Source organism: Enhydra lutris, unplaced genomic scaffold (genome assembly GCF_002288905.1).
Source record: "Enhydra lutris kenyoni isolate GAN:26980312 unplaced genomic scaffold, ASM228890v2 scaffoldscaffold39, whole genome shotgun sequence".
Taxonomy (NCBI): domain Eukaryota; kingdom Metazoa; phylum Chordata; class Mammalia; order Carnivora; family Mustelidae; genus Enhydra; species Enhydra lutris.
The window spans coordinates 5509213-5533660 of record NW_019154123.1 but is presented as its reverse complement, the minus strand read 5'-3'; the positions used below and the strand labels follow the sequence as shown (position 1 = coordinate 5533660).

General features: G+C 41.9%; 1 protein-coding gene and 1 pseudogene across 1 annotated transcript in view; both read left to right on the top strand.

Annotated features, from left to right (window-relative positions):
- Positions 1-3895: 3895 nt before the first annotated feature.
- On the top strand, positions 3896-4174 carry LOC111155169 (annotated as a pseudogene).
- Positions 4175-12566: 8392 nt separating this feature from the next.
- The window catches only part of LOC111155128 (nuclear receptor subfamily 1 group D member 2), a 29450-nt gene continuing 17568 nt past the window's right edge, over positions 12567-24448 (top strand). The window contains exons 1-3 of the mRNA XM_022515199.1: positions 12567-12851; positions 21317-21583; positions 22449-22537. Of these exons, the coding sequence (XP_022370907.1) occupies positions 12836-12851; positions 21317-21583; positions 22449-22537 (372 nt within the window). The 5' untranslated portion in view covers positions 12567-12835. The remainder of the gene's footprint in view (positions 12852-21316; positions 21584-22448; positions 22538-24448) is intronic.

The window sequence follows — 24448 nt, the reverse complement described above, 5'->3', positions numbered from 1 at the left end:
TTAATATTACTTCATATGCAGTTTTTCATACTGTTTTTTCATTTAATGTTAGATAATCAATATTTTCACATTCTGGCCTCATCTTCATAAATATTCTTTTTTAAAGGCCAAGGGGAATTTCCTTTTGGTTGGGTTAATTTTGCCAATTTTGTAATAATATATAAACAGTGCTATATATTGTTTCACATAAAGATTTTTGTATATTTAGGATTATTTTGTTAGCAGAAAGTCCTAGAAATGCAATTATAGGTTCAAAACATTCTTCTTTCTTTTAATTTGGAAGAGAGAAAAAGAGAGTTTTATTAGTAATATCCTGACCAGACATGGGACCAGTGAGAAAGCAGCTCAGACACCTAAGAGCAGCTGTAATGCAGCTGTAGATATTTTCTATTATTTTGGGAGATTGTGGTATTTAAGGGGAGTTGGACAGTTTTCTCTCTTTTTCTCTCTCTTTTTTTTTTTTTTAGAGAGAGAGCGAGAGAGCACACATGTGTGCATGAGTGTGTACTCTCCTCGAAGCAGGGGTGGGGGGGGAGGAGAAAGACAGAGGGAGAGGGAAAGAGAGAAACTCAAGCAGATGCTTGGCCAGGGTGGAGCCCAAATCTCACGACTGGGAGATCATGACCTGAGCTGAAATCGAGAGTCAGTTGCTTAACTGACTGAGCTACAAGGCACCCTGGTTTTTGCTTTTATTTTTTTAGATTTTATTTATTCATTTGAGAGAGAATGAGAGAGACAGCATGAGTGGCAGGGAGGGGCAGAGGGAGAGGGAGAAGCAGACCCCTGGCTGAGTGTGGAGCTGGATATGGGGCTTGATCCCAGGACCTGAGATCATGACCTGAGCTGAAGGCAGATGCTCAACAGACTGAGCCACCCAGGTGCCCCCAGTTTTTGTTTGCAAAGTAATCTTTATTTGCATCAAACTGATAAATTCACACAATTTAAGAAGTCAAATGGTACCATAAGTCTTATGATGAGTAACAGTGGTTTCCTGCCCCATCCTTCCCCATCCTTCATGAGATCCTTAAAATGCTATTTTTTTATTCATAAGTTTTAGGTATTAGCTATTGACTTGCTATTATGGAAGATGAGAATTTAAGTAACACTTCCTTGTCACACACACCCCTTTTTCCAGTACCTCTCATATGTGTAGGTGTGTTAGCCCACCCACATGCTTCTGCACTCACACACACATAAACATGCACATTTCTCTTCCCTCTATTCTCCCAATCTATGTTATATCGCCTTAGTGACCTTCTAAGAAAAGGTATGTAGAAGGGGAGTTTTTTGAACACTTACTTGTCTGAAAATATCTTTATCCTACCTTTGCATTTGACTAATGGTTTGATTGAGTTTTGAGATAAAGTATTTTTATCTCAAAATTTGGAAGGCATTCCTGAGGCATTCAGTGATACTGTTAAGAAGTCTGATGACACTTAGATTTCTATTATTTTGTATGTGATCTGATCTTTCTTTCTGGATATTTTTATGATCTTCTCTTTATCTCTGCTGTTTTGACATTTCATCTTGACATGCCTTGAAGGTTTTAATTTTTTTTTCATTAGTTGCACAGGATAATATGTGTGTATTCTAATTTGGAAACCCTTTCATTTCATTCCAGGGAACTCTTTTCAATTATTTCCTTGATACTTTTCATTCTGGAACTCCTGCTCTTGGATTAATCTTTAAGTTTAAAAAATAATCACTTCAGGGACACCTGGCTGACTCAGTCAGTGGATCAGTGACTCTTGATTTCAGAGTCATGAGTTCAGGCTCCACGGGGGATGTAGAGATTATTTAAATAAATAAAACTTAAAAAATATTTTAAAATAAGTAAATAATAATTTCTAATGTTCATCTTTTGTCTTTATGTTCTGCTTAATGGTGATTTCCTCGATTTCTAACTTTTTAAAAAAGATTTTATTTATTTGACAGAGAGAGATACAGTGAGAGAGGGAACACAAGCAGGGGGAGTGGGAGAGGGAGAACCAGGCTTCCTGCCAAGCAGGGAACCCGATGCAGGCCTGGATCCCAGGACCCTGGGATTATGACCCAAGCAGAAGGCAGACGCTCAACGACTGAGCCACCCGGGCGCCCAATTTCTAACTTTTCTAATTCTTCTTCTATTTTGTAAGTTGCCTTTAATTTTCAAGAACTCTTACATATTTTGTGTTGCTTTTTTGTAGCATCCCACTCTCATCCATCTCATGGATGCTCTGTCTTCTCTTATCTCTCCAATAATAAAGACAATTGCTTCGTGTATTATTTCTTAGTTTCTGTTTTCTTACCATCATGGTAGAATCTTCCCTTAAAAGTTTAGTGATCTATTGCTATCTGTTTATATTTGGATGAGGCATTAGGAGCTGATTAGAGGGACGCCTGGGTGGCTCAGCTGTTAAGCGTCTGCCTTTGGCTCAGGTCACAATCTCAGAGTCCTGGGATTGAGTACCACATCAGGCTCCTTGCTCAGTGTGGAGCCTTCTCCTTCTGTCTGCCGCTCCCACTGCTTGTGCTCTCTCTCTCTCTCTAAAAATAAATAAAATCTTTTAAAAAAATTAAAAGCTGATTAGGTATTCTGTGTGTGTATGCACATGTGTTTGTGTGTGTATCTTGGGAAGCTCTGGGGAGCCCCATTTACTTTAAAGCTTCATTGTAGAGTGCTGGATGGGCCCTGCTGCTTCACGTATGTGAACTTGAAATCAATCCCAGTTTTCAGTCTCACTACTCATCTTGGACTCAGTGATAATCTTCTTTAGGTGTTCACTCTGCCTATAGGTGTTTATTTATCTAACTGTCTGTTAGGTCCCTGTGACTTCTGGGGAGTCTGGATTATATCTGAATTTTTAATATCTCTGATCTACTGGTTCCTGCTCATTATTAGTCATCCATTGCTGAGTAACAAATTACCCTAAAACCTAAAGGCTTAAAACAACATTTGTTATCTCACGGTTCTGTGGGCGAGAAATCTGCATGCAGTTTAGCTGGGTTCTCTGCTTTAATATCTCACAATCAAGGTGTTAGGTGTGGCTGAAGTTGTCTGAAGGTTCAGCTGGGGAGAGATCTACTTCCAGGTTCATGCACGTGCTTGTTGGCAGGATCCTGTTCCTTGCTGGCTGCTGGCCAAAGGCCACCCTCACTTCTTTATCCCATGAATCTCTCCAGGGCAGGTCACAGCCCTGCAGCTTGCTTGATCAGGGTAAGCAGGCAAGAAAAGCCAGGGAGAGAGTGTGAGCAAGATATGTCTCAGTCTTTTATAACATCATCTCAAACGTGGTTTTATTTATTTATTTGCCAGAGAGAAAGAACACAGGCAGGGGGAGTGGGAGAGGGAGAAGCAGGCTCCCTGCTGAGCAGGGAGCCCCATGAGGGACTTGATTTCAGGACCCTGGGGTCATGACGTGAGTTGAAGGTAGAGGCTTAACTGACTGAGCCACCCAGGGGTCCCTGCCATAGTCTATTTTTAGAAGCAATTCATAGGTCCAGTTCACACTCAAGGGGAGGGGATTACACAGGGGAGTGAATAACAGGAGGCAAGGGTCACTGGGGGACATCTTGAGAAGGCTGCCTACCACTTCCTTGCAGAGAACACTCCTGCTGCAAAGCCTCTGTCTCCTGGGTATAGCATTGCTGGGCTTCTCGAACTTTTTTGTGCAGATAGGTCACCTGGAGCTTTTGTTAGCATGCAGATTCTGCTTCAGTAACTCTAGGGTGGGATTTGAGATTCTGGCTCCCAGGTAATCCTAATGCTTCTGGTCTAGGACTAAACTTTGAATAGTGAGGTAGTAAAAAAGCCAATGTGCCTCCTGGCTTAACCTAAAAAAATTATATTTGGCCTCTCTTCCAAGACCAAGAGAAGATCCATACCTAAAAGATCTTTACTAAGTCGGCTTTCATCATGGTGTACCATGGCCAGGGCCAAAAAGTGCAGAAGGTGATCGTTTAGCCCATCAACCTTATCTTCAGAGACTTGCAAAATAGATCTCGAATTCAGGTGTGGCTTTACGAGCAAGTGGACATGTGGATAGAGGGCTGTATCATTGGTCTTGATAAGTACATGAACCTCATGTTAGATGATGTCAAAGAGATTAATTCTGAAACAAAGTCAAGAAAACAACTGGGTCAGATCATACTAAAAGGAGTTAATATTACCCTGCTCCAAAGTGTCTCCAGCTAGAAATGATCAATGAAGTGAGAAATTCTTGAGAAGGCCATGTAGTTTTTTTTTTTTTTTTTTAGATGTCCTTTGTTGGGAGTGTAGTTCTAAAATATTTGTTTGCATTTTTAAAAAAAGATTATTTATTTATTTGACAGAGAGAGAGAGAGAGAGAGAGATCATAAGTTGGCAGAGTGGTAGGCAGAGAGAGAGGGGGAAGCAGGCTCCCCATTGAGCAGAGAGCACGATGCGGGGCTAGACTCCAGAACACCGAGACCATGACCTAAGCCAAAGGCAGAGGCTTAATCCACTGAGCCACCCAGGTGCCCCTGTTCATATTGTTCTGGTTACCTTTATGTTACTACCAGAGGACAATAAATGCTGTGTGATTGTTTTTATTAAAAAAAAAAAAGTCATTACTAGACCAAAGCCGAATATGTTAAGTCACAAATTGTAAAGTCTTTGGATATCCCAACATATTGCTTTTAAAACAATGGAATCCAGACATATGAAAAATCAGTATGCAGTCTCTTGGTTATGATGCAAATGGTAAGGTATACTTTCTCCAATTTTCTTTTATAGAACTGCATCATGAGGAGGAGGAATGAGTTTTTATATGGATTTAGAAGGTAAGAGATGGTCCTGTATATTGCCTATGGTTTAAATGACAATCCTATTGTTACCACTATTAAGACATTTTGTTTTTCCTGCACAGTCAGAAAGAAGTGTCTATGCCTTAGGAATAAATTTACTTTCTAGAATATAGATAAATAAATCTGTAGGTAATTAGTAAAGACTTGCTTGTAGTAAGCATACCAATTCATGAGACTAGCAGTTTACTCCTAGAGTCTGTGGGCAGAAAGTCATCCAGGTCTGTAAGAAGAACTGAAATCAGAAGCCCATGCAATGTGGGTTTTGCATATAGAATCCTACCCAGCTGTATAACATCCTGTCATATTATATACACATTACAGGGCACAAATCCTGCTCACTTGGGGGCATGGTGCAAAGAATCTGGAAAGAGGCAGCCACTGGCCTTATACACTTAGTCACATGGCCTTACAGCCCTGAAATACAGGACTGATCAATTCTCTGCTGGTGGATGCTACTGGCTCCATAAGCAGTATTTTCAAACTCGAGTGCATTAGCATCACCTGGAGGGTTTGTTAAAACAGAAATTGCTGGCGTCACCTGCAGAGTTTCTGATTCATTAGACCCGGGTGGAGCTCAAGAAATTGCATTCAAACAAGTTCCTAGGCGGTGTTGCTGCAGTGATCAGTGACCATACACTTTGAGAACCACTGGTCTAGATGAAAGGGAGACACCTAAGTCTCTCAGTGCCCTCTGAGTGTTGCTGATAAATTGGGATAGAGAACTTAGGAGACTGTTAAGTTAATGGGGATCACACTAGGACAGATTCCACTGCTGGGAGGGATTTTCAGTTAGACAAGTTTTCAAAAGTAGGAAGATCAGATGGGAAGATGAGTGAGAAAGTCAGCAAGATGTGTTGTTCCTTTAGTGGGATAGCCTGCCCTATTGTTAGGGCTAGCTCTTTGTATTTGATGCTTTGGGTTTCTTTCCTCACCTGGAGGAAGTATAGTAGATTGTTTTTTTTTTTTCAAACTGTGATAAAGAGTATTGAAGATAATTAATATTCAACACTCAAACATTTCTTATAGCATTTCAGTTTGTTGAACAGCCACACAACTTTTTTTCTTTATTTCCATTCTTATTTTTCCTCCAAATTTCTGTTTAGTATGTTATTAAATCAATGGAGGACTTAAATTCAACCAGGTTTTCCATGTCATGTTGTATAGGTTGCACTCATTACATGTAGACATAGCCCTTTCTCCTACTAGATTCTCCCCTGAGGGAGTAGTCCCATTCCAATGCTATAAAATACTATTGATGGTGGACAATAAAGGACTTAGAATAGACAAGAGACTGGGTTTGTATTTGGAATGTTATTCTATTGACCTTCAGCTGCACAGAGAATAGAACAATGGACTGGAACAATCCTGTGGAGGGGGGGCCTTTCCCTACCCACTTGTTATCTCATTCCTTTCTCTGGAGCATCCTTTCCCCTTACACCAACACTTAGAAAATGCGGCCAGGGGGCGCCTGGGTGGCTCAGTGGGTTAAAGCCTCTGCCTTCGGCTGGGGTCCTGGGATCGAGCCCCGTATGGGGCTCTCTGCTCAGCAGGGAGCCTGCTTCCTCTCCCTCTGTCTGCCTCTCTGCCTACTTGTGGTCTCTGTCTGTCAAATAAATAAATAAAATCTTAAAAAAAAAAATGCGGCCAGGTAGAGGGGATGAAAATGCTTATCCAAAGAAGTGTATATATATATATATATTTTTTAAAAGATTTTATTTATTTATTTGACAGACAGAGATCACAAGTAGGCAGAGAGGTAGGCAGAGAGAGAGAGAGGGGGAAGCAGGCTCCCTGCGGAACAGAGACCCCAATGCGGGGCTCGATCCCAGGACCCTGGGAATCATGACCTGAGCAGAAGGCAGAGGCTTTAACCCACTGAGCCACCCAGGTGCCCTATCTTAGGTTTTTGATGCTGCAGTGTATTCAGATCAAGATGGACTGTGTACATGTGTTATTCTTTAAAATTGTACCCTATTTTAACAATGCTAGCTGCAACAATATATTCCATCTCCCACGCTATCCAAAATATGACCTTGATGTTCCTCTTCAGAAGGGATTGAGGTCTATGTGCCCTATCTTCCAGTCTGGGTATTCTTTTAACTCCCTTGCTACAAACCAATAATGCAGTGAAATTGATGTTGCCTGACTTCGGAAGCTTGGTCAGGAAAAAGTGAGACAACTTCTGCCTAATTCCCTGGAATGCTTGCACAGGAGCTCTGGCCTACTGTCTTGTAGGTAGCCTGACTGCCATGAGACCAACAAGCTATGAGGGACTCCAGAGTAGCCCATAGATAGAGACAATGTAGAGAAGCTCTGCAATTACTGAAGAGAGGAAGGTTGGGCCAGCCCTTAGCTGCTCCAGCCCCCTGCTGTTCTGGCTCTGCCTACTGTCTGATTGTCAGTGTTGAGACTCTGAGTCATAAATGTCCAACCAGGGGCTCCCCAAGTTCCTGACTCATAGAAGTCAGCAGAGAGGATAACATGATTGCTGCTATTTTACTTTTATTTTATTTTTTACAGATTTTATTTTCAATGATCTCTACACCCAATGTGCAGTTCAAACTCACAACCCCCGAGATCAAGAGTCAGATGCTTCACTGACTGAGCCTGCCAGGCACCCCACGATTGCTGCTATTTTAAATCACTAAATTTTGGGGTAATTTGTTACACTGCAGTAGTAAGCGAAATAATCCCTGTAATAGGTGAGAATGATTAAAGTAATTTTACCAATGAGGTTTCTTTCGTTATAAGAGAAACTGACTCTGGTCAACTGAAGCAACATTGATGAGATAGATATCCAAATTATGAAGTTAGAAAAATCGGATTAAAAGTGAACGAAAGGGCGCCTGGGTGGCTCAGAGGGTTATGCTTCTGTACCTTCTGCTCAGGTCATGATCCCAGGGTCCTGGGATTGGGCCCGCATCAGTCTCTCTGCTCAGCAGGGAGCCTGCTTCCCCCACTCTCTCCTGCCTCTCTGCCTACTTGTGATCTTTCTCTCTCTGTGTAAAATAAATAAATAAAATCTTAGAAAAAAAAGGTGAAGGGAAGAAGAGAGATCAAGATAAAGAGCAGAAATTCATGAATTTGAAAACAAAAATAATGAATGAATAAATCAAATCTTTGAAGACCGAGCAAAGAAAAAAACAGTGCAAACAAAATTATGAGAAGTTAGAATTGATGGAGATTAAAGAGATAATAAGAGAATATGAAGAATTTTGTTTCACTAAACTTGAAAACTTATACAACGTGGATAATTTATCATACTGACCCAGAAAGAGGAAGAAAGGCTCTATAAATCTGTAATGACCCATATGGATACTATTACATGTGACTTTTGACACTTGAAACATGGCTAGTGTAACCAAGAGGTTAAATTTATATTTTATCTATTTTTTAAAAAAGATTTTATTTATTTGAGAATGAGAGAGCATGAGTGGCAGGGAGGAGCAAAGGGAAAGGGACAAGCAGACTCCATGCTGAATGTGGAGCCCAACTCAGGATTTAATCCCATGACTATGCAATCATAACCTGAGCTGGGATGCCTGGGTGGCTCAGTGAGTTAAGCCTCTTCCTTGGGCCCAGGTCATGATCTCAGGGTCCTGGGATGGAGCCCCACATTGGGCTTTCTGCTCATCAGGGAGCCTGCTCCCTGCCCTCCCCTCCCCACCCCCACCCCCGCCTCTCTGCCTACTTGTGATCTCTGTCTGTCACATTAAAAAAAATCTTTAAAAATTAAATTTAAAAATTAAAAAAAAAAATCATGACCTGAGCTGAAATCACAAGTTGACTACTCAACTGACTGAGCCACCAGGTGCCTCAATTTTATCTAATTTTAAAAAAATTTATCTAATTTTTAAAAAAGATTTTATTTGTCAGAGAGAGAGAGAGAGAGAGAGAGCATAAGCAGGCAGAGTGGTAGGCAGAGGCAGAGAGAGAAGCAGGCTCCCCGCTGAGCAAGGAGCCGGATGCAGGACCCTGGGATCATGACCTGAGCTGAAGGCAGAGCTTAACCAACTGAGCCACCCAGGCATCCCAAAATTTTATCTAATTTTAAATAATTCAAATTTAAATTTAAAAACTGGGACAGTGTAAAAATATTTCTGTTAAACAAAGTTGACTCTTTTGCTAGGACTATATTTCACTTTATTACATCTTGTGAGATATTATCATATTATAGTGTGTGTAGGATGTGTGTTTATGTGCACATAAACACATCACTGATCTTATTGATATTTTTTCTGTATATATATGTATATATATGTGTGTGTATTCTTGTGTATCAAACATTTGTTTTCATTTCTAATAGGTAACTATGGATAAATACATCCCCAAAAAAGCCTTTTGTGGTCTTTAATCATTATAAGAATATAAAGAGTTTGAAAACTCCTGAACTACGACATAGAGAAGACAAAGTAGAATGTTGTTATGGTATTGGGAACTAGCAGTATTCATTGGAACATTTTAAAATAAGGAATGACTTTGGACATTTTTAACTGGCTTTAACTTAAAAAAAAAAATCCATCTTCTTTCCCAATACTTCTCTTTCATCAAGGTCCTCATACTGCAATACCTCAGTTGATCTATTTTACTGGATCTTGGGACTAGAGGACTCTAATATTTAGGCTCTTCTCTTTTTTTTTCTCTAGTTTTTTCTCTATTTTTACTCTCTTCCACATCCAGATCAGTCTATCCTGTGTTCAGTTTCCCAGGGCCCTGGTATTAGTAGAATATAAGAATTAATGAGGTAGCTTTCACAGGAAATCATTTGCCTTTTTGAAAAAGATTTTGTAAGCAATCTCTCCACCCAACATGGGGCTCGGGCCTACAACCCCGAGATCAAGAGTCAAATGCTCCACCAACTGAGCCAGCCAGGTGCCCCTTAATTTGCATTTTTTAACGGATGACTTTTGAAGACACAGTCTTCATTCAGCAGAGTTATTATTTTGGTCAGAGGAATGAGGAGGGTGGAGTAGGTAGAAATCCACCATGAATAGTCTGAGAATCCTACAGACTGAGCCATGGACTCTACAGAGTTAATACTTAAGTTTCCCTGGAATGACAGCAGGAAAAGGCAATTTCCACTGCAGCTACAGTACCCTGGGGACTGTCCAACTCAGATGCTGCTCTGCATCCTCCTCTGCCCTGATGAACCTAACATTTCCAGTGGCTAGTGGTGTGGCTGGTCACTGACCCGGATTCTAGTTTTATAGCCTCTGATAATTATCCACAATGTCTCTCAGGTAAGAGGTGGCCTTTTGAAAACACAAGGCTCATGGACACAGATTTTATTTCATTTATTTAAATTTAAGATGCTTAAGGGACATTCCTTTGCAATGACTTATTTTCAACTCCACTCTTCTCTTTTTCAAATTTAAATGGTAGTATCCTTTTTCTCTCTTAAAATAGGCTTCACTTTTTAGAGCAATTTTATATCCACAGCAAAATCAAAGAAAGTACAGAGAGTTCCTGTATACATTCTGTCCCCATGAGCACACACAGCCTCCCCCACTAGAAATAGCCCAAACAACAGGGGTACATTTGTTACCACTGATGAACCTATATTGACATCATAATTGTCCAAAGTCTTTAGTTTATATCAGCATTTACTCTTGTTTGTACATTGGACATGAATCCACCATTATAGTATCGTACAGAAGTTTTACTGCCCTAAAAAATCATCTGTGCTCTGCCTTTTCATCCCTCTGCCTCCCCAACCCCTGACAATCAATGATATTTTTACTCTCTTCATAGCTTTGCCTTTTCCAGAATGTTATATAGTTGGAATCATACAGTATATAGCCTTTTCAGAGAGGTATCCTCTTTTATGATTTCTTTTCTTTCTTCTAGACTGCTCATACTGGCCTCAGAAACAGATGGTGGTTGATAAATAAAATGAAAAAGCTACAAAGTATAGCCTGGGGAACTCTTGCATCAGCATCACATAGAGTGATAAAGCCCTGAGGTAGGGAAGAAAAGAGAGCACTGTGGTTAGAGAACAGTGTTTAGGCGGTGGCAGGCAAGCCTTAGAAAGAGAATCAGGGCCTACAGTCCGTGCTGGGCTTTGCAGGTCAGGCTAAGGCTTTGGAGTTTCCTTGAAGTGCAATAGGAAACTATTTGGAGGGTTTTGAGTTAAACTGATCTCATTTACATTTAAAAAATGACACCCTGTGGGGCACCTGGGTGGCTCAGTCAGTTGGGTGGCTGCCTTCAGCTCAGGTCATGATCCCAGAATCCTGGGATCGAGCCCCACATTGCGCTCCCTGCTCAGCAGGGAGCCTACTTCTCTCTCTCCCTCTGCTTGCTGCTCCTCCTGCTTGTGTTCTCTGTCAAAAAAATAAATAAATAAATAAATAAAATCTTAAAAAAAAAAAAAATGACACCCTGAGAGGGAGAAATGACTGTAGGTGGATGCAAGGAACAGTCCCTCTCCCCAGTTAGGGAGCTATTACAGTAGCTGGGCCAAGAGATGATGGTTCTTTGGTCTAGAGTAATAGTAATGTTGATGGAGAGAAGCATAGAAATTGAAGTTAGATGAAGGTAGAATAGCTCAAATTTGTTGATTTATTAAATAGGGTATAGAAAGCAGAGTGAGACACACACACACACACACACACACACACACACACACACACACACACAGAAGAAATCCAATTTGCTGGTTTCAAGAACTGGCAGATTTGCCATAAAGATTGAGATGGAGAAGGAACAAACGTGTGTGTATGTAATGGATTGGGGGCACAGAAGGAGGAGTGTGGCACATGTAAAAATGTTTTACATATTACATTTCCTCCAACATTTTGTATTGTACTGAACATATTCGAAAAGCAAACTGGAAAATAATTTTATGAGTACCCATTTACAACATCTACAACTACCATCTTAATATACTTCTATCCATTTATCCATGCCATCAGCTCATTTTACTTTTGTAATACGTTTCAGTTGCAGACATCAATGGGCTTCCCTCTGCATACTTCAGCATACACGTCATTTATTTCCAGCTTTTTTCTTTTGATGTAAAATTTATGCACAAGGTGAAGCGCACAAATCTTACGTGTGCATTCACTGAGTGTTAACACATGTACACCCCTGACTACACCTTTAATTTGTTTAAGGGACATCAAGGGGGCATAATCAAACGGGATGCCAAGAGTGGGAATCTAGAGCTCAGAGAAGTCTCGGTTTGAAATTCAAATCTGGCAAGGTTCCGAACACAGGTCTATTTAAGCTATGGGATTGGATGAAATAACCCAAAGGGTGTAGACTGAAGAGAAATGGGTTCTACCCGCAAAGTGTCCAGCGTTTAACGGTCTGTTGGGGGCGGGGAAGGACGTGGGGGGAGCGCGCGACCGTGGGAAGGTCGGGTTGGCCCAGTCCGGGGTCGAAAGGTTGGTCTGTTTGGCGCCTCTGGGCGGTCCTTGGTAACCACCGAGGTGACCTGAGGTGTCACGGGAGGGAGGGAATGAGGAGGGGGACGAGGAGGGGGACATGGAGGGGACTCCCAGTCCGAGACCGGAGGTCGGCCTGGAGGGGAAGGAGGAGGGGAAAGAGGAAAAGGGATCTGGGGAGGAGGGAATGGGGAAGGGGGCCAAAGGAACGTAGACGAGAACCCAGAAGCCAAGGGAAAGGGAGAGGTGGCGGCGGCGGCGAGGGGGCGGAGTCGCCGCAGCGGCCGGCGGAGGGGCGGGCGGAGGGAGGGGGTGTGTGCGCGGGTCACATGGTCGCAGCTGCCCTCCCCGTCAGCCGCCCTCGCCGCCGCGGTGCGCTGGCTGCAGGAAGCCGCCGCGCCGCCGCTTTTGTTGTCAGGGACTTCGCGAGGAGCGCCGCTCGCCGGCCGCCGCCGCCCTCTCTCAGTGCAGCCCGCTCTCTGGCCGCGGGGCCCGGGTCCCGGGCGCCCCGCCCGCCCTGCCCATGAGGGGGCCCCGCGACCACCGCTGCCTCCAGCCCGGGGCGGCGCGGCGCTGAGGCGGAGGCGGCGCTGCCACCTCTGCGGGAAGCGGGCAGCCTCGGTTCCCTCCCGGAGGGCACCATGGAGGTGAATGCGGGTAAGAGCCGGACTGCGGAGGGTGGGGGCACGGCGGAGGGGCGCTCGGATCCCGCTGGGGCACGTCGGCGGGCGGCGGCGGGGCTAACCCTAGGGATGGTGGGGTGGGCTGCCGTGCGGTGCGTATCGACTCGGGCTCTGTCCCCGCGTCTTTCCCCGGGCCGCTCCACGGCCGCCCTCCCGGCTCCCTCTAACGCCGCAGCGCGGCCCGGCGGCGCCGGCCCGGCCCCCCCCTCACATGGCCGGGCCGCGCGAGCCACGTGCGCGCTGTGTTTACGTTCGGCGGCGCGCGGGCGCCGGTTGGCTGGGCGGGCTCGTGACGCGGCATTACATAATGGGCGCTGAGGCGGCGGTGGCGGGCGGGGACACGTGAGGCCGCTCGGCTCCGTGACCCACATTCCCCGGGGCCGCAGGGACACGTGGGGGCGGGTGCGCGCGCGCGCCGGCGGGGAGCGCCGCAGCCTTCCGGGAGGCCCCGCCCCTTTGGAACCCTCCGGGCTGTGACGTGGCGGCGATTCCCTCCTCCCCCGCGGGGTTGCACACTGCGGAGGAGGCCGCGCGTGCGCGTGCGGTGAATCCCGCGCCCGGGCGGTCCCTCGGCGGGCGCCGCAGTGCACCCGCTGCCACCCTAGCGTCAGGAGACTGGGCTAGGCAGACTGCACTGGCCGCAGATTTTGGGGATACCGAGGAAGAATTGTGGGGCCAGAACGCGCCGCAGGCGGAGAGAGGTTTCTTTGGGGGGAAGACTTGGTGCTTCCCCAAAGCGAGACCCCTCGGAGTTCTGAGGTGCTTAGATCGCGAGCAATGTCTGGTAGCTAGGACGGCACCCGCCTTTGTTATGATGCTGCTTCAGTATTTCCTGGAAAAATGGTTGCTCTAGGACGTGACCTATCTTACACACCTTCAGTCATAAAAAAAGGCTCGAAAATCTCCTTGGGCTGGGAGCCTATAGGTCACACAGATAGCTAATCATTCATCTCACGTAGGGTCGGGTTGACTCAGGTGATCCTAAGTGACCCCGGAACTTTAGGACGGACTGGTCATTGTTTAAGTTGATTTTTAAAAACCCATTGGTTGCCGACCTTTCTTGAACCTGATAAACAGAATTCGGCTTTATCAATATTTTTCTAGTTATGTTTCCTGTTACAGCGTCACAGAACAGTACTGAACTCCCTTCTCGCCTTTTGTCTGCCCTCATTGATGGTCTTTACACCTGAGGCCAGTGAAGTTAAAGAGGAAGCCAGTTTGTGATGAGCTCTGGGTGTTACACGCAAGTGATAAATTATTGAACACTACATCTTAAACTAATGATGTGCTGTATATTGGCTAATTGAATTTGAATAAAAAAAGCCAGTTTATATTTTCTAAGTTTTAAGTAAATATTTTTATATGTATACACACTTTTAAAAAACCATACCTTGAAAACAAGTGTGTGTTTTTCATCAATAGTAGAAATAAAGGCAATTTTCTGTGTTTTAATTGCCTCTGGGTCTGTTTAGCCTTTGAGGGTGTTTTTTAAAAATTGGGTAATCTGTCAGGGAATTAAACTTTTGCTTGATAAGAATTTAGAGATTATTAGGTTCAACCTCTTCAACCTGGCTTTCAGCATGAATGAATTCTTCCAGATTTGTAGCCTTGTAAGGTGGGCTAGCTCAGGAGGCTAGAAAGTTTTCGTCTGGTTTGAACCTTCCTGGAACAGTATCACTGATTTTAATCTTGCCTTTTGGAGCTATAGATAATAAAACTTCCTTTGGATAACTGTTGAACACATCACCCCAGTTCTTCCATTTTCAGTTCTTATTACTTGGTCCTTGCAGTGTTGTTTTGATCATCATCCATGTTGCCCTTTGGGCTGTAGCCCCCAGAGGTGAACAGGCTCCTGCGGAAATGGTTGGACAGTTACCAAGTTCCAAGTTTTGGATTCTGCTGCAAATGAATTCTCTGGCAGGCTGTGCTTTTGTGGCTTATTGGCTTTGCTGACTCATAGTAACCTTGCAATCAACTAGGACTTTTTATGTGAACTATTTTGAAGCTAGGTTTCATCCATTGTGCAGATAATTGTTTGCTGTAAAGTGTAGGAATTCACAGTTTTCTTAAATTTTCTCTTGTTCCTTTTGGGTCCATTTTCAACTTGTTCTAAGCTGTTATCCAGTACATTTGACAGTTTCTGCCATATATCTGTTAGAGGGAGTGTTGGTAAGCATTCCCTGTAATTTCCTTCAAATTGGCCCTTAGGGTGGGGCCAAATTCTGTCTGTGTGGCACACCTCTGACCCATCCCTTTGGTTGATATCATTGTATCAGTACAGCACATTCAGCCAATGACCATTTCCTCTGTCCTGACATATTGTATCTTTACATATCCATGACTAATGCAGATGTGAAATAGTGAAGTGGCAGAAATTGTATACGTTTCTGTCGCAGATTTTGGTTGAATATACCAGGTTCTTTAAAGTGATAACTCACGGCACAAACTTCATAACCATAGCTGTAATTCACATTTTTAAAAATCAGAAAAACATTCCCACATAGTTCATTCTTGTTTTTACAAACCTGTATTTCTAACTTGAAAAAAAAAATGTCAGAGAGCAGTAACTGTAAAGAAGTCAGTTGTAGAGAGAAGAGAGAAACAGCAAGATCATGGGAAGACTTAGAAGTGAAGTGGCAAGTTGCTTGACTAGTGAAGGGAGTTAAGATACTCAGAAGATGGTATGGAAATAACGTCCAGGGAAACCACTGGGTCCATATTACACAGTCAAAATTAAAGGAAAGAAGAAAGGATAAGGAGGATTAATTTTGTTTGAACTCTTCTAATTGAACTCTTAAGTATGATGGTAAAATAATAATCACCTGTATTGGTTGAGTACTTACTATGTGCTGGGCCCTTCACATGTGTCACTACTTTGATACCACAGCTTAATTCTGTGAAGGCGGGTACTGTTACCATTTGAAGATGAAGAGCTAAGTAGATTGAAGTTAATTAACTTATTCAAGCAAGTGTTGGAGCCAGATTTTGAATCCACAAAGTCCACTTGGGGATCATAAGCTACTATGCTGTATTAGGTCTAAGCCCACATAACATTTGATAGCATGTGCACATCTGGGTGGTCTTGTCTTCTTGGGGGTAAAGGAAATAACTATGTGGATTCACTTGATTTGCAGTGGTATAGGGTCATAGCTGATGGAAAAGGGTGGGTGTCAGTAAAGCCTTCTAATCTTGTCATTCCTCTCTTTTAGTCTTGTTGCTAGTCAAACTTTCTCCTGCAGATGTTAGATTACACTTGTGTGTTCCCAATCTCCTACTTCCCCTGGTAATTTACATGGAGACAAAAAACACTATTTTATAAAATAAGACCTGTTTGTTTTGTCATCCCATTTTTTTATTAATTTTCTTAATTCTCTTATGTGGTATATCACTAAATGATTTGTATGTTCTTCAAGACCCCATTTACCGTCATCTTGGCTGTGTTTGCCCCTTTTGATCTTTGCCCTCCAGAGTGCTCTTGTGTCATCCTCAGCAGTTCACAGTAATTCGTATGAAACAGTGCTCACAATGCAGGGGAGTGAATGGTTAACACAGCTGTTTCCTCAGTTGGTCTATAAGGCTTTTTAGGGAAAGGACCATGTTCTTTAGAGCCCTGACATTCAGGACACAGTTGGAAGGTTACATCTATTCTACTGTTCTGTGAGTAGAAATTATTAGTAACCTACTTTTAAAATGAGAAGACTAAAGCTTCTTGATGGCAAATCTGTTTCATTCTAAGTCACAAGGCACAGTCATGAGTTGAAATCAAGCATACTTTCCAGGATGGTGGGCAGTGGGAGTGAGAAGGTTTTGGTGATGGGCAAGCCTAGAGTTGGGGTAAGAAAACCCAATATATGCTGAACAGTAAGTGCTTCCCAGCAGTATAAAATTAGATATTGACTTCTGGCTTGTCTGAAGTTGACCACTGGGTAAGCCCTCGCCTGGGAACCTGGCCCAGCTCCAGGGATTTTTTTTCCAACTAAAAATAGAGAAGACTGCTTCAGCTAATTTTAGCTTGAGACATCTAAGAAGTACATTCTGCCTGTTTCTGGAAGTGTTGGGACTTGCTGGTTCAGGAATTTTCCCTTTCCTGCTTTATCATTGAAAACCATGTATGTAAAAAACACTTTAATAATCCCCTTTTATGAACACCACTTCATTTCAATCTTATGATAACTCTGGCAGATATTCCCATTTTATAGAAGGTGACTCAGTTTTAGAGAGATTGAAAGTGACTTATTGCCCAGGTCTTCACAGTAAGAGATAATAGTCTATATTCTGGCCTTGGCCTTCAACCCTGGCCCTGCCACTTAAACCTCTCTGAGCTCTGAGTTCCTCCTGCGAAAAATGGGATAATGGAAGTAAATGCTTGTGAGGTCAAAATGGGATATGGAGTTGTGTCACTTTGTTCTTGGTATTCAGTAGGTACTTGAGGACTTGTAATTTTCACTTCCCTTTCTTCAGTGGGTTGAGGAACTATTAGATGTACTTCTTAACTTTCTAGGAAATTAAAATGTAAACCGTTTGGGTCACTAACCTTCAGGTCAGTAGATTGGTGTCTGGTAGCAAGAGTGGCTGCTAAGACAACTAAATCAGTGTTGAAGGTCTTGCTAGGAGAATGTAGCTGCTTCTAGGTGGGTCATCTTTGATACCATGGTTCCTGGCACAAATGCTTGCCGAAAAGTGTTAAGTTCTGTAAAGGTAGGAATTGGATATTAACTGGATTGATAGTAGCTCAGTAATTTTTCTTTGGTTTGATTTTGGAGGTTTTGAAAGGAAGGTGCTTTTGGGTAGTTAGTAACAATACCTTCCATTGGCCAGTTGATGTTTTAAAACAGTTACTAAGCTATTGGGATAGCTCTGATTTCTGCAAGTTTATTTCTAAGGTGAGGTAGTCAGAAGACCTTGTAAACACAAATGGCTCTCTCAAACGCTGGCCCTAAGAAAACCATACTTTACGGAAAACCATCACTTCTCATCTTTTACTATCTTGAGATGTAAGGAAGTGAATTTACCTCCTAACGTGGTAGTACTTTAGGTAAGATAAATAGCTGTGAGGTGTTCCTTTCGGAGTTGATCAAAGACAAAGGATAATATTTTCCTTTGCATTCTATTCTGAGTGTGTAGACATGTGAAAAAAGTAGCAGTTTGCTAACACCTGGAATTTCTTTTTTTTTTTTTTTTTTTTTAAAGATTTTATTTATTTATTTGACAGAGAGATCACAAGCAGGCAGAGAGGCAGACAGAGAGAGAGGAGGAAGCAGGCTCCCCGCTGAGCAGAGAGCCCGATGTGGGGCTCGATCCCAGGACTCTGAGATCATGACCTGAGCCGAAGGCAGCGGCTTAACCCACTGAGCCACCCAGGCGCCCTAACACCTGGAATTTCTAATGTGAACTTCAGATCTCTAAAATTTTATGAAAACAGATGGCACAGTGGTTTTACCTGGTAACATGACATTTGCTAGCCTTCCAAATTAGAATTGTTTATCTCTGGATTCACAGTATATTAAGGGTATTCAGGCAGTTATGTCAATGAAAACATCAACTTTTAAAATTATGAACCAGTTTGTGCTTTAATTCAGTGATTGTAGCTATTCTTAAACTTCAGTGTGCAAAGAATTGCCTGGGGAACTTGTTAAAAATTAAAAATGATCATTCCTAAGGGGCCATCTCTAGTCTGGGCAGAGCCTTGAAAACATGTACTTTGAAAAAGTACCAGGTGGTTCTTATGATACATATTTTACATAATTTCTCTGGATCATGAGAATAAACTCAGACTTAGGAAATTTTTCCTCCTTGTGTTTGGAGTTTTAGGAGCTTTCAAAATCAGCAGTAGATGACATTTCTATTATCAAAATTACCCTTGGTCACTGGGGTGCCTGGGTGGCCCCATCGGTTGAGCATCTACCTTCGGCTCAGGTCATGATCCCAGAGTCCTGTGATCAAGCCCAGCATCTGGCTCCCCTCTCAGAGGGAGCCTGCCTCTTCCTCTCCCTCTGGTCACCTCCCTCCCTCCCTCCCAATGCTCTCTCTTTTTCTATCTCTCTCAAATAAATAATTAAAATCTTAAAAAAATTACCCTTGGTCGCATTTTCTTCCATTGAACACAGATAAAGACATTGGCTTGTGACAGTCCCGGTTTTACTGTGTAACTATTGTGTATCAGTTTCACCAAGAGGTTGATAAAAGTTTCTGATTCAGTAGATCTGGAGTGGGGCTTGAGAATTTAGATTTCTAACAGATTTGCAGGTGATGCTGAAGCTCTTGATCTAGGGACCACACTTTGAGAATGACTGGTTTATAGGTGGGGAGCACACAGGTCTAATATTAATCATGAAGCTCTGGCTTCGCTTTGGGAAGATGATAAACACATGCCAAGAGAACATTTGGGAAGTGGGTTAGTCTAGAAAGACAGAGTCACACCTCCAACTTCAATGCTAATAGCAGGTGTATGCTTAATGAAGGGAAAAGTGGATAGAATTCTCCACATTGTATTTTTTGTCTTCAAATTCAGGTACAATTTAGTTGCATTTATGCATATTTGTGTATGATGAATACTGTTGTATTTTTCTTGACATAGTAGTGCTGTTTTAACTTCGATTTTAGGTTGTGACCAAAAATCCCTTAGAGTTACGGTTTCACTTTACTTCTCAGGAACTTCCCATCCTCCATATGTATAATTGGTACTTAAATACGTGTCTGGTACCGTATTTCAACACAACAGACTAAAAGTGACCTAAAATTCCTCTGCCAATTTTTTTTCTTCTGTGTAAGTGTCTTTCTGTTCTTTGGAATTGTTTTGGCCTTAGCATTTTGCCCTGTGTGTGTGTGTGTGTGTGTGTGTGTGTACGTGCGTGTGTGCGCATGTGTGTTGACTTATAAAGTGTGGGAAGTGTGGCTTTTATCTAAAAAAAGATTGGGGAATCATTTCTCAATAGCAGAGAAGTTTATTTCAGAGTGAATGCTTAAATTGCAGTTATCACTTAGGGAATGTGGAGAACTCTTCACTTACTACTCTGTATAGTTACCCAGATTGTTTTCAGAAATGCCCTGTTTTGTGACTTCCTAGTAATGTTTTATGATATTTGGGATGTGTCTGTGTAATTAAATGTGGGCTTCACAAAGGCAGGGAAGTAGGTCTTAAAAATATTTATGGCAGGCTTATTATTTGTAAAGCATGTATAGAAAATTAGGAGACCCTGTGCACTTAGGTGCTTATAGTCTAGTGAGAAAGAGATGGAAACAGATAAATAGTAGATTTAAACAAGAGCTCAGGACAGTGACAGAGATAATTTTACCTTTGTATCTGGTGCACATTGAAAAGGCCCATAAATGTTTGTTGATGATAGAAGAAAGAGGAAAAGAAACCACAGTAGATCTTGGCAGAAAAGTTGAGAGTTAGTTGTTTGGCCTGGGATTTGGAAAAATAATATATTTGGCTATGGGATAACTCTTGCAGCATTTTATGTCTTCGAGGGAAGATGTTTGAAATTATATTCTTTTAAATACTATTTCTTAACCTGGGAGGTTTATAGTCTCTTAAAGAGGCCAAGACCAGTTTTCACCAGGGTTGTGGAGGTTATATTGGTGATGTCCTGAGTAGTGTTTTAAGAGTAAGTGTTTCTCTATGGAGAAAGAACTAGTGTCAGCCTTAATGTTATTCTCTTAGAGCATGCATTCTTTCAGCCTCTTTTAACATTTACTGTAAATAGCAAGTCAGAGAACAGGTGGTGAGTCTGGATTCTTTAAGAGCTGTTTATGGGTAAGTGTGCCTGCAAGGCCAGTGGCAGAAGCGGGTGGAGAAGGGGGAAGCGTAGAACTGGTTATTAGTGGATAGTCATAGAAGTTTTCAGGGATCTTTCAGGAAAGATTCGGGGAGCAGCTGCTATGAAAGGTTCCCCATTTTGACATAAATTATCTGGAGTTCCAAATGTTACATCTGTTCCTGGTTAACCTATGTTTCAGCCAAGTGCTGGTGGAGGCAAACGAACTCACTGTTTCTAGGATTGTGTCACTGTAATGAAGGAGGCAGAGAGAGGACCAGAAGCAGACTTCTTCATGGCAAAAACAGTTTGCTTACTCTAAGCTCTGTAGTCAGTCAGGAAAGTTTCTCATTCCTTTTAGGCAAAAAAAACAAGCAAAAAACCCCCCAAAAAAACCCAGGGAAGGAAAAGCTTTAGGTTTGGATCTTTGTATGCTCAGAATAATAAAGCCAGTGAGAACCTTCTTATTTTTTGAATCAGTGGAAATGATCTGTGCTTTGAGCCTTGTGGAAGCAGGAAGAATAGGAAATAAGGAAATAAGTTATTTTCTCCTTTTAGGGTAAGTGGATATTTAGTCAGCAACCTGTTTCTAAAGTTAGTGACTTTACTGTTAAGATTTGGAAAAATAGAAAACATATATTGGCATGTATCTAATTATGTGAATTCTCCCTTTTTCTAGGAGGTGTGATCGCCTATATCAGTTCTTCCAGCTCAGCCTCTAGCCCTGCCTCTTGTCACAGTGAGGGTTCTGAGAACAGTTTCCAGTCCTCCTCCTCCTCTGTTCCGTCTTCTCCAAATAGCTCAAATTCTGATAACAATGGTAATCCCAAAAATGGTGATCTCTCCAATATTGAAGGCATCCTGAAGAATGATCGAATAGATTGTTCTATGAAAACAAGCAAATCGAGTGCACCTGGGATGACAAAGAGTCATAGTGGAGTGACGAGTAAGTTACTTTAATTTTCAAAGGTTGGTGCCATTAATTGCAGGTGGGTTTATTTTATCAGTTTCTCATTTGGGTGTCATTTCACCCCATTTTGGGTAATCATAGTTTAGTAGTTAGGTAAGAAATCAGCAATGATTTTAAAAGTTACAGCCTGGGGGTTGTCAGATTGGTTCTTGCCACAGAGCAAGAAATGTGACCTACACTGTGCTTGACCGTGTTTCCTTTAGGGTATTCCCTGCTACCACATTTTCACAGTTGCCTTTCTTCTGAACTCTGGGTACTGAATCTGGTTTCTAGAACAGAGTACTTGTTATGGGAAGGGGTTTGCTTTCATGAAGTTGGAGCTAGGAACATTGGGGATTAGAAAACAAAGCAGCATTGGGTTAACTAAATGAGTGGTGGAATTTGGACCCCTAAGTGAATGTGGAGGTAAGATGGGCTGATACAGGGGAGGAATGGTGCCTGTTAGGTGAATTGAATTGTGTATGGTATAGCAGCCTGTGGAGACATATGTTCACACCTCTGTTAATTGACTCTTCTGTCTGAGGAGAACTGTTTTTAATTCTGGTTGCTTATATATGGTGTAAACTAACTCTAGATTCATAGAATTTCAGTGTATGTTTAAAATCATCAGGCTCTCAGAGATATTTTTGGCAGTCCCATAAACTGTGTTTAAAAGAAAATTAAGATTTCTTTGGATTTGTTAATTTGGTGTAAAGATTTTTCTTTTGCATTGTTAAAGTAGATTGATATCTTTGGAAAGTACTTACAAGTTGAATAAAATAAATTGGAATCAGTTGGAAAGAAAACAAACAGTTCAAGTTTTTCTTCCAGCTTTATACTTTTGTGTCTGTTTGTGTCTTAGAATTTAGTGGCATGGTTCTACTGTGTAAAGTCTGTGGGGATGTGGCATCAGGATTCCACTATGGAGTTCATGCTTGTGAAGGCTGTAAGGTAAGCTACTGGTTCTGGGATTAAAGAAATTGGAGTTAGCCTTGGCCAGTTTCCATAATTGATAACCTGGGAGGATGAGAGAAGTTAGCAGCTACTCTTAAAGTTTTAAATATTTTATGTAGTATATAAATGTAACTTGTTTTGAAAATGTGTTTTTAATTCAGTGAAAATATTTTTTTTCTTTAAGATTTTGATCAAAATAAATTTGCTATCTTGCTCAAACTTAATTATGGTATGAAACCAAGTGCACAGATGCTTATTCATTAACGCATCAGGCACTATTCCAGGTAGTGGGGAAATATCAGGGAGCAAAACAAACAAGGCACTGCTGCCCTGTTGGCTTAGTTTAAACCAAACTTTGAATAGGTCTCCTCAGATATGTTGACATTCTGATATATCAGGTATTAGGAGTTGGGAATAATTCCCACATACTTGTAAAAATGTAGATCTTCAGAAGTAATGCCAAATGAGTAAAAGAATCTTGAATATAAATTGAACACTTGAGAAACCTCATTTTATTTTTAAGGTTCGTTGACTGTTTCTTGGGTGGGGGTCAGCTAATTCCAAGTGAGATAGTCTATACCTCCTACTTACATCCAGGGAATCTCTCTCTCTTTTTAAAAAATCTGACACAACTATTTCTCCTGAGCATCAGAAATTAATATCGTCAAGACATTTGCTCTTGCTGTTTTCTGACTGAAAGCCAGTTGTAGGAATCCGGTTTGGCAAGATAAGATGGGTAAGCAAGATGAAGAATATACATGATGGAAGAAGAAATATTTTCTAGGGTAGCCCTGAATAAATTGTGAGTTTTGTAGCTCTTAATGGCTGGGTCATTTCACAAGACTAGTCAGTATTTAATACAGAACTAGTACTTTTCCACTGTTGAAAAAATTCCTTATATACTGTTTACTCTTTCTTTTCTTTTCTTTCTTTCTTTCTTTCTTTTTTTTTAATAAAAATGTGAAGTAATTGTAGAGCAGGCATCATTTTCACTGTATTGCTAAAGAAACAAAAGCACAAGCAAAGGATCCTAATTGTGTGTCCTTGATAAATACACCTAATTGTTCTATAGCCTCTTAGAGATGTGTCTAGTTCAGATATTTTAGTGTCCACATATAACATTGCAATAATAAAATTTTAAAATGTTGTATTTCAAAATTATACAGATTCTTGAAATGTGTGGTTAGTTATGATATTAAAGGAAACTGCAACTTGAAAGTTTGGTAGCTGTGTTCTTGATTTCTGTGTTCTTCCTGAGACCATGGAGCTGGAGCTCTTTGAAGACCCATCACAGAACATACTCTTTTTTTTTTTTTTTTAAAGGATTTTATTTACTTATTTGACACAGAGAGAGACACCACAAGTAGGCAGAGAGGCAGGCAGAGAGAGAGGGGGAAGCTCAGGCTCCCTGCTGAGCAGAGAGTCCGATGCGGTGCTCGATCCCAGGACCCTGAGATCGTGACCTGAGCCAAAGGCAGAGGCTTAACCCACTGAGCCACCCAGGCGCCCCCAGAACATATTCTTAAATTGTTAGTGTAGTAAAGGCAGTTATTTGTAGCCATCTAGCTGGGAACTGTCTTTCCTTGGATCACTAGCAGCTCTGTGGGTGTGTGGTGTCACATGTACCTGTTGCTTACAAGTAGCCAGGAACATCTGGCACATGCAAATAGACCTTGCTGGTATTAGCAGGTAATGATCCAGGAAAGACCAAGCTCTTCTGATGGAGTCCTGGGTTCTAGTGAGGGAATTACAGCTATGGAACACATTTCTCTGTCAGCTCTTTAAAAAATCATTCATTCATATTTCAAGAGTTTTAGGATTTGTGTGTGATTAAAGTTTGGACTGGAAAGTGTGGCTTCAGGTAGAGGCCAGTAACAGGGTAAAGTGTGGTGAAGGGGTGCTTGGCAA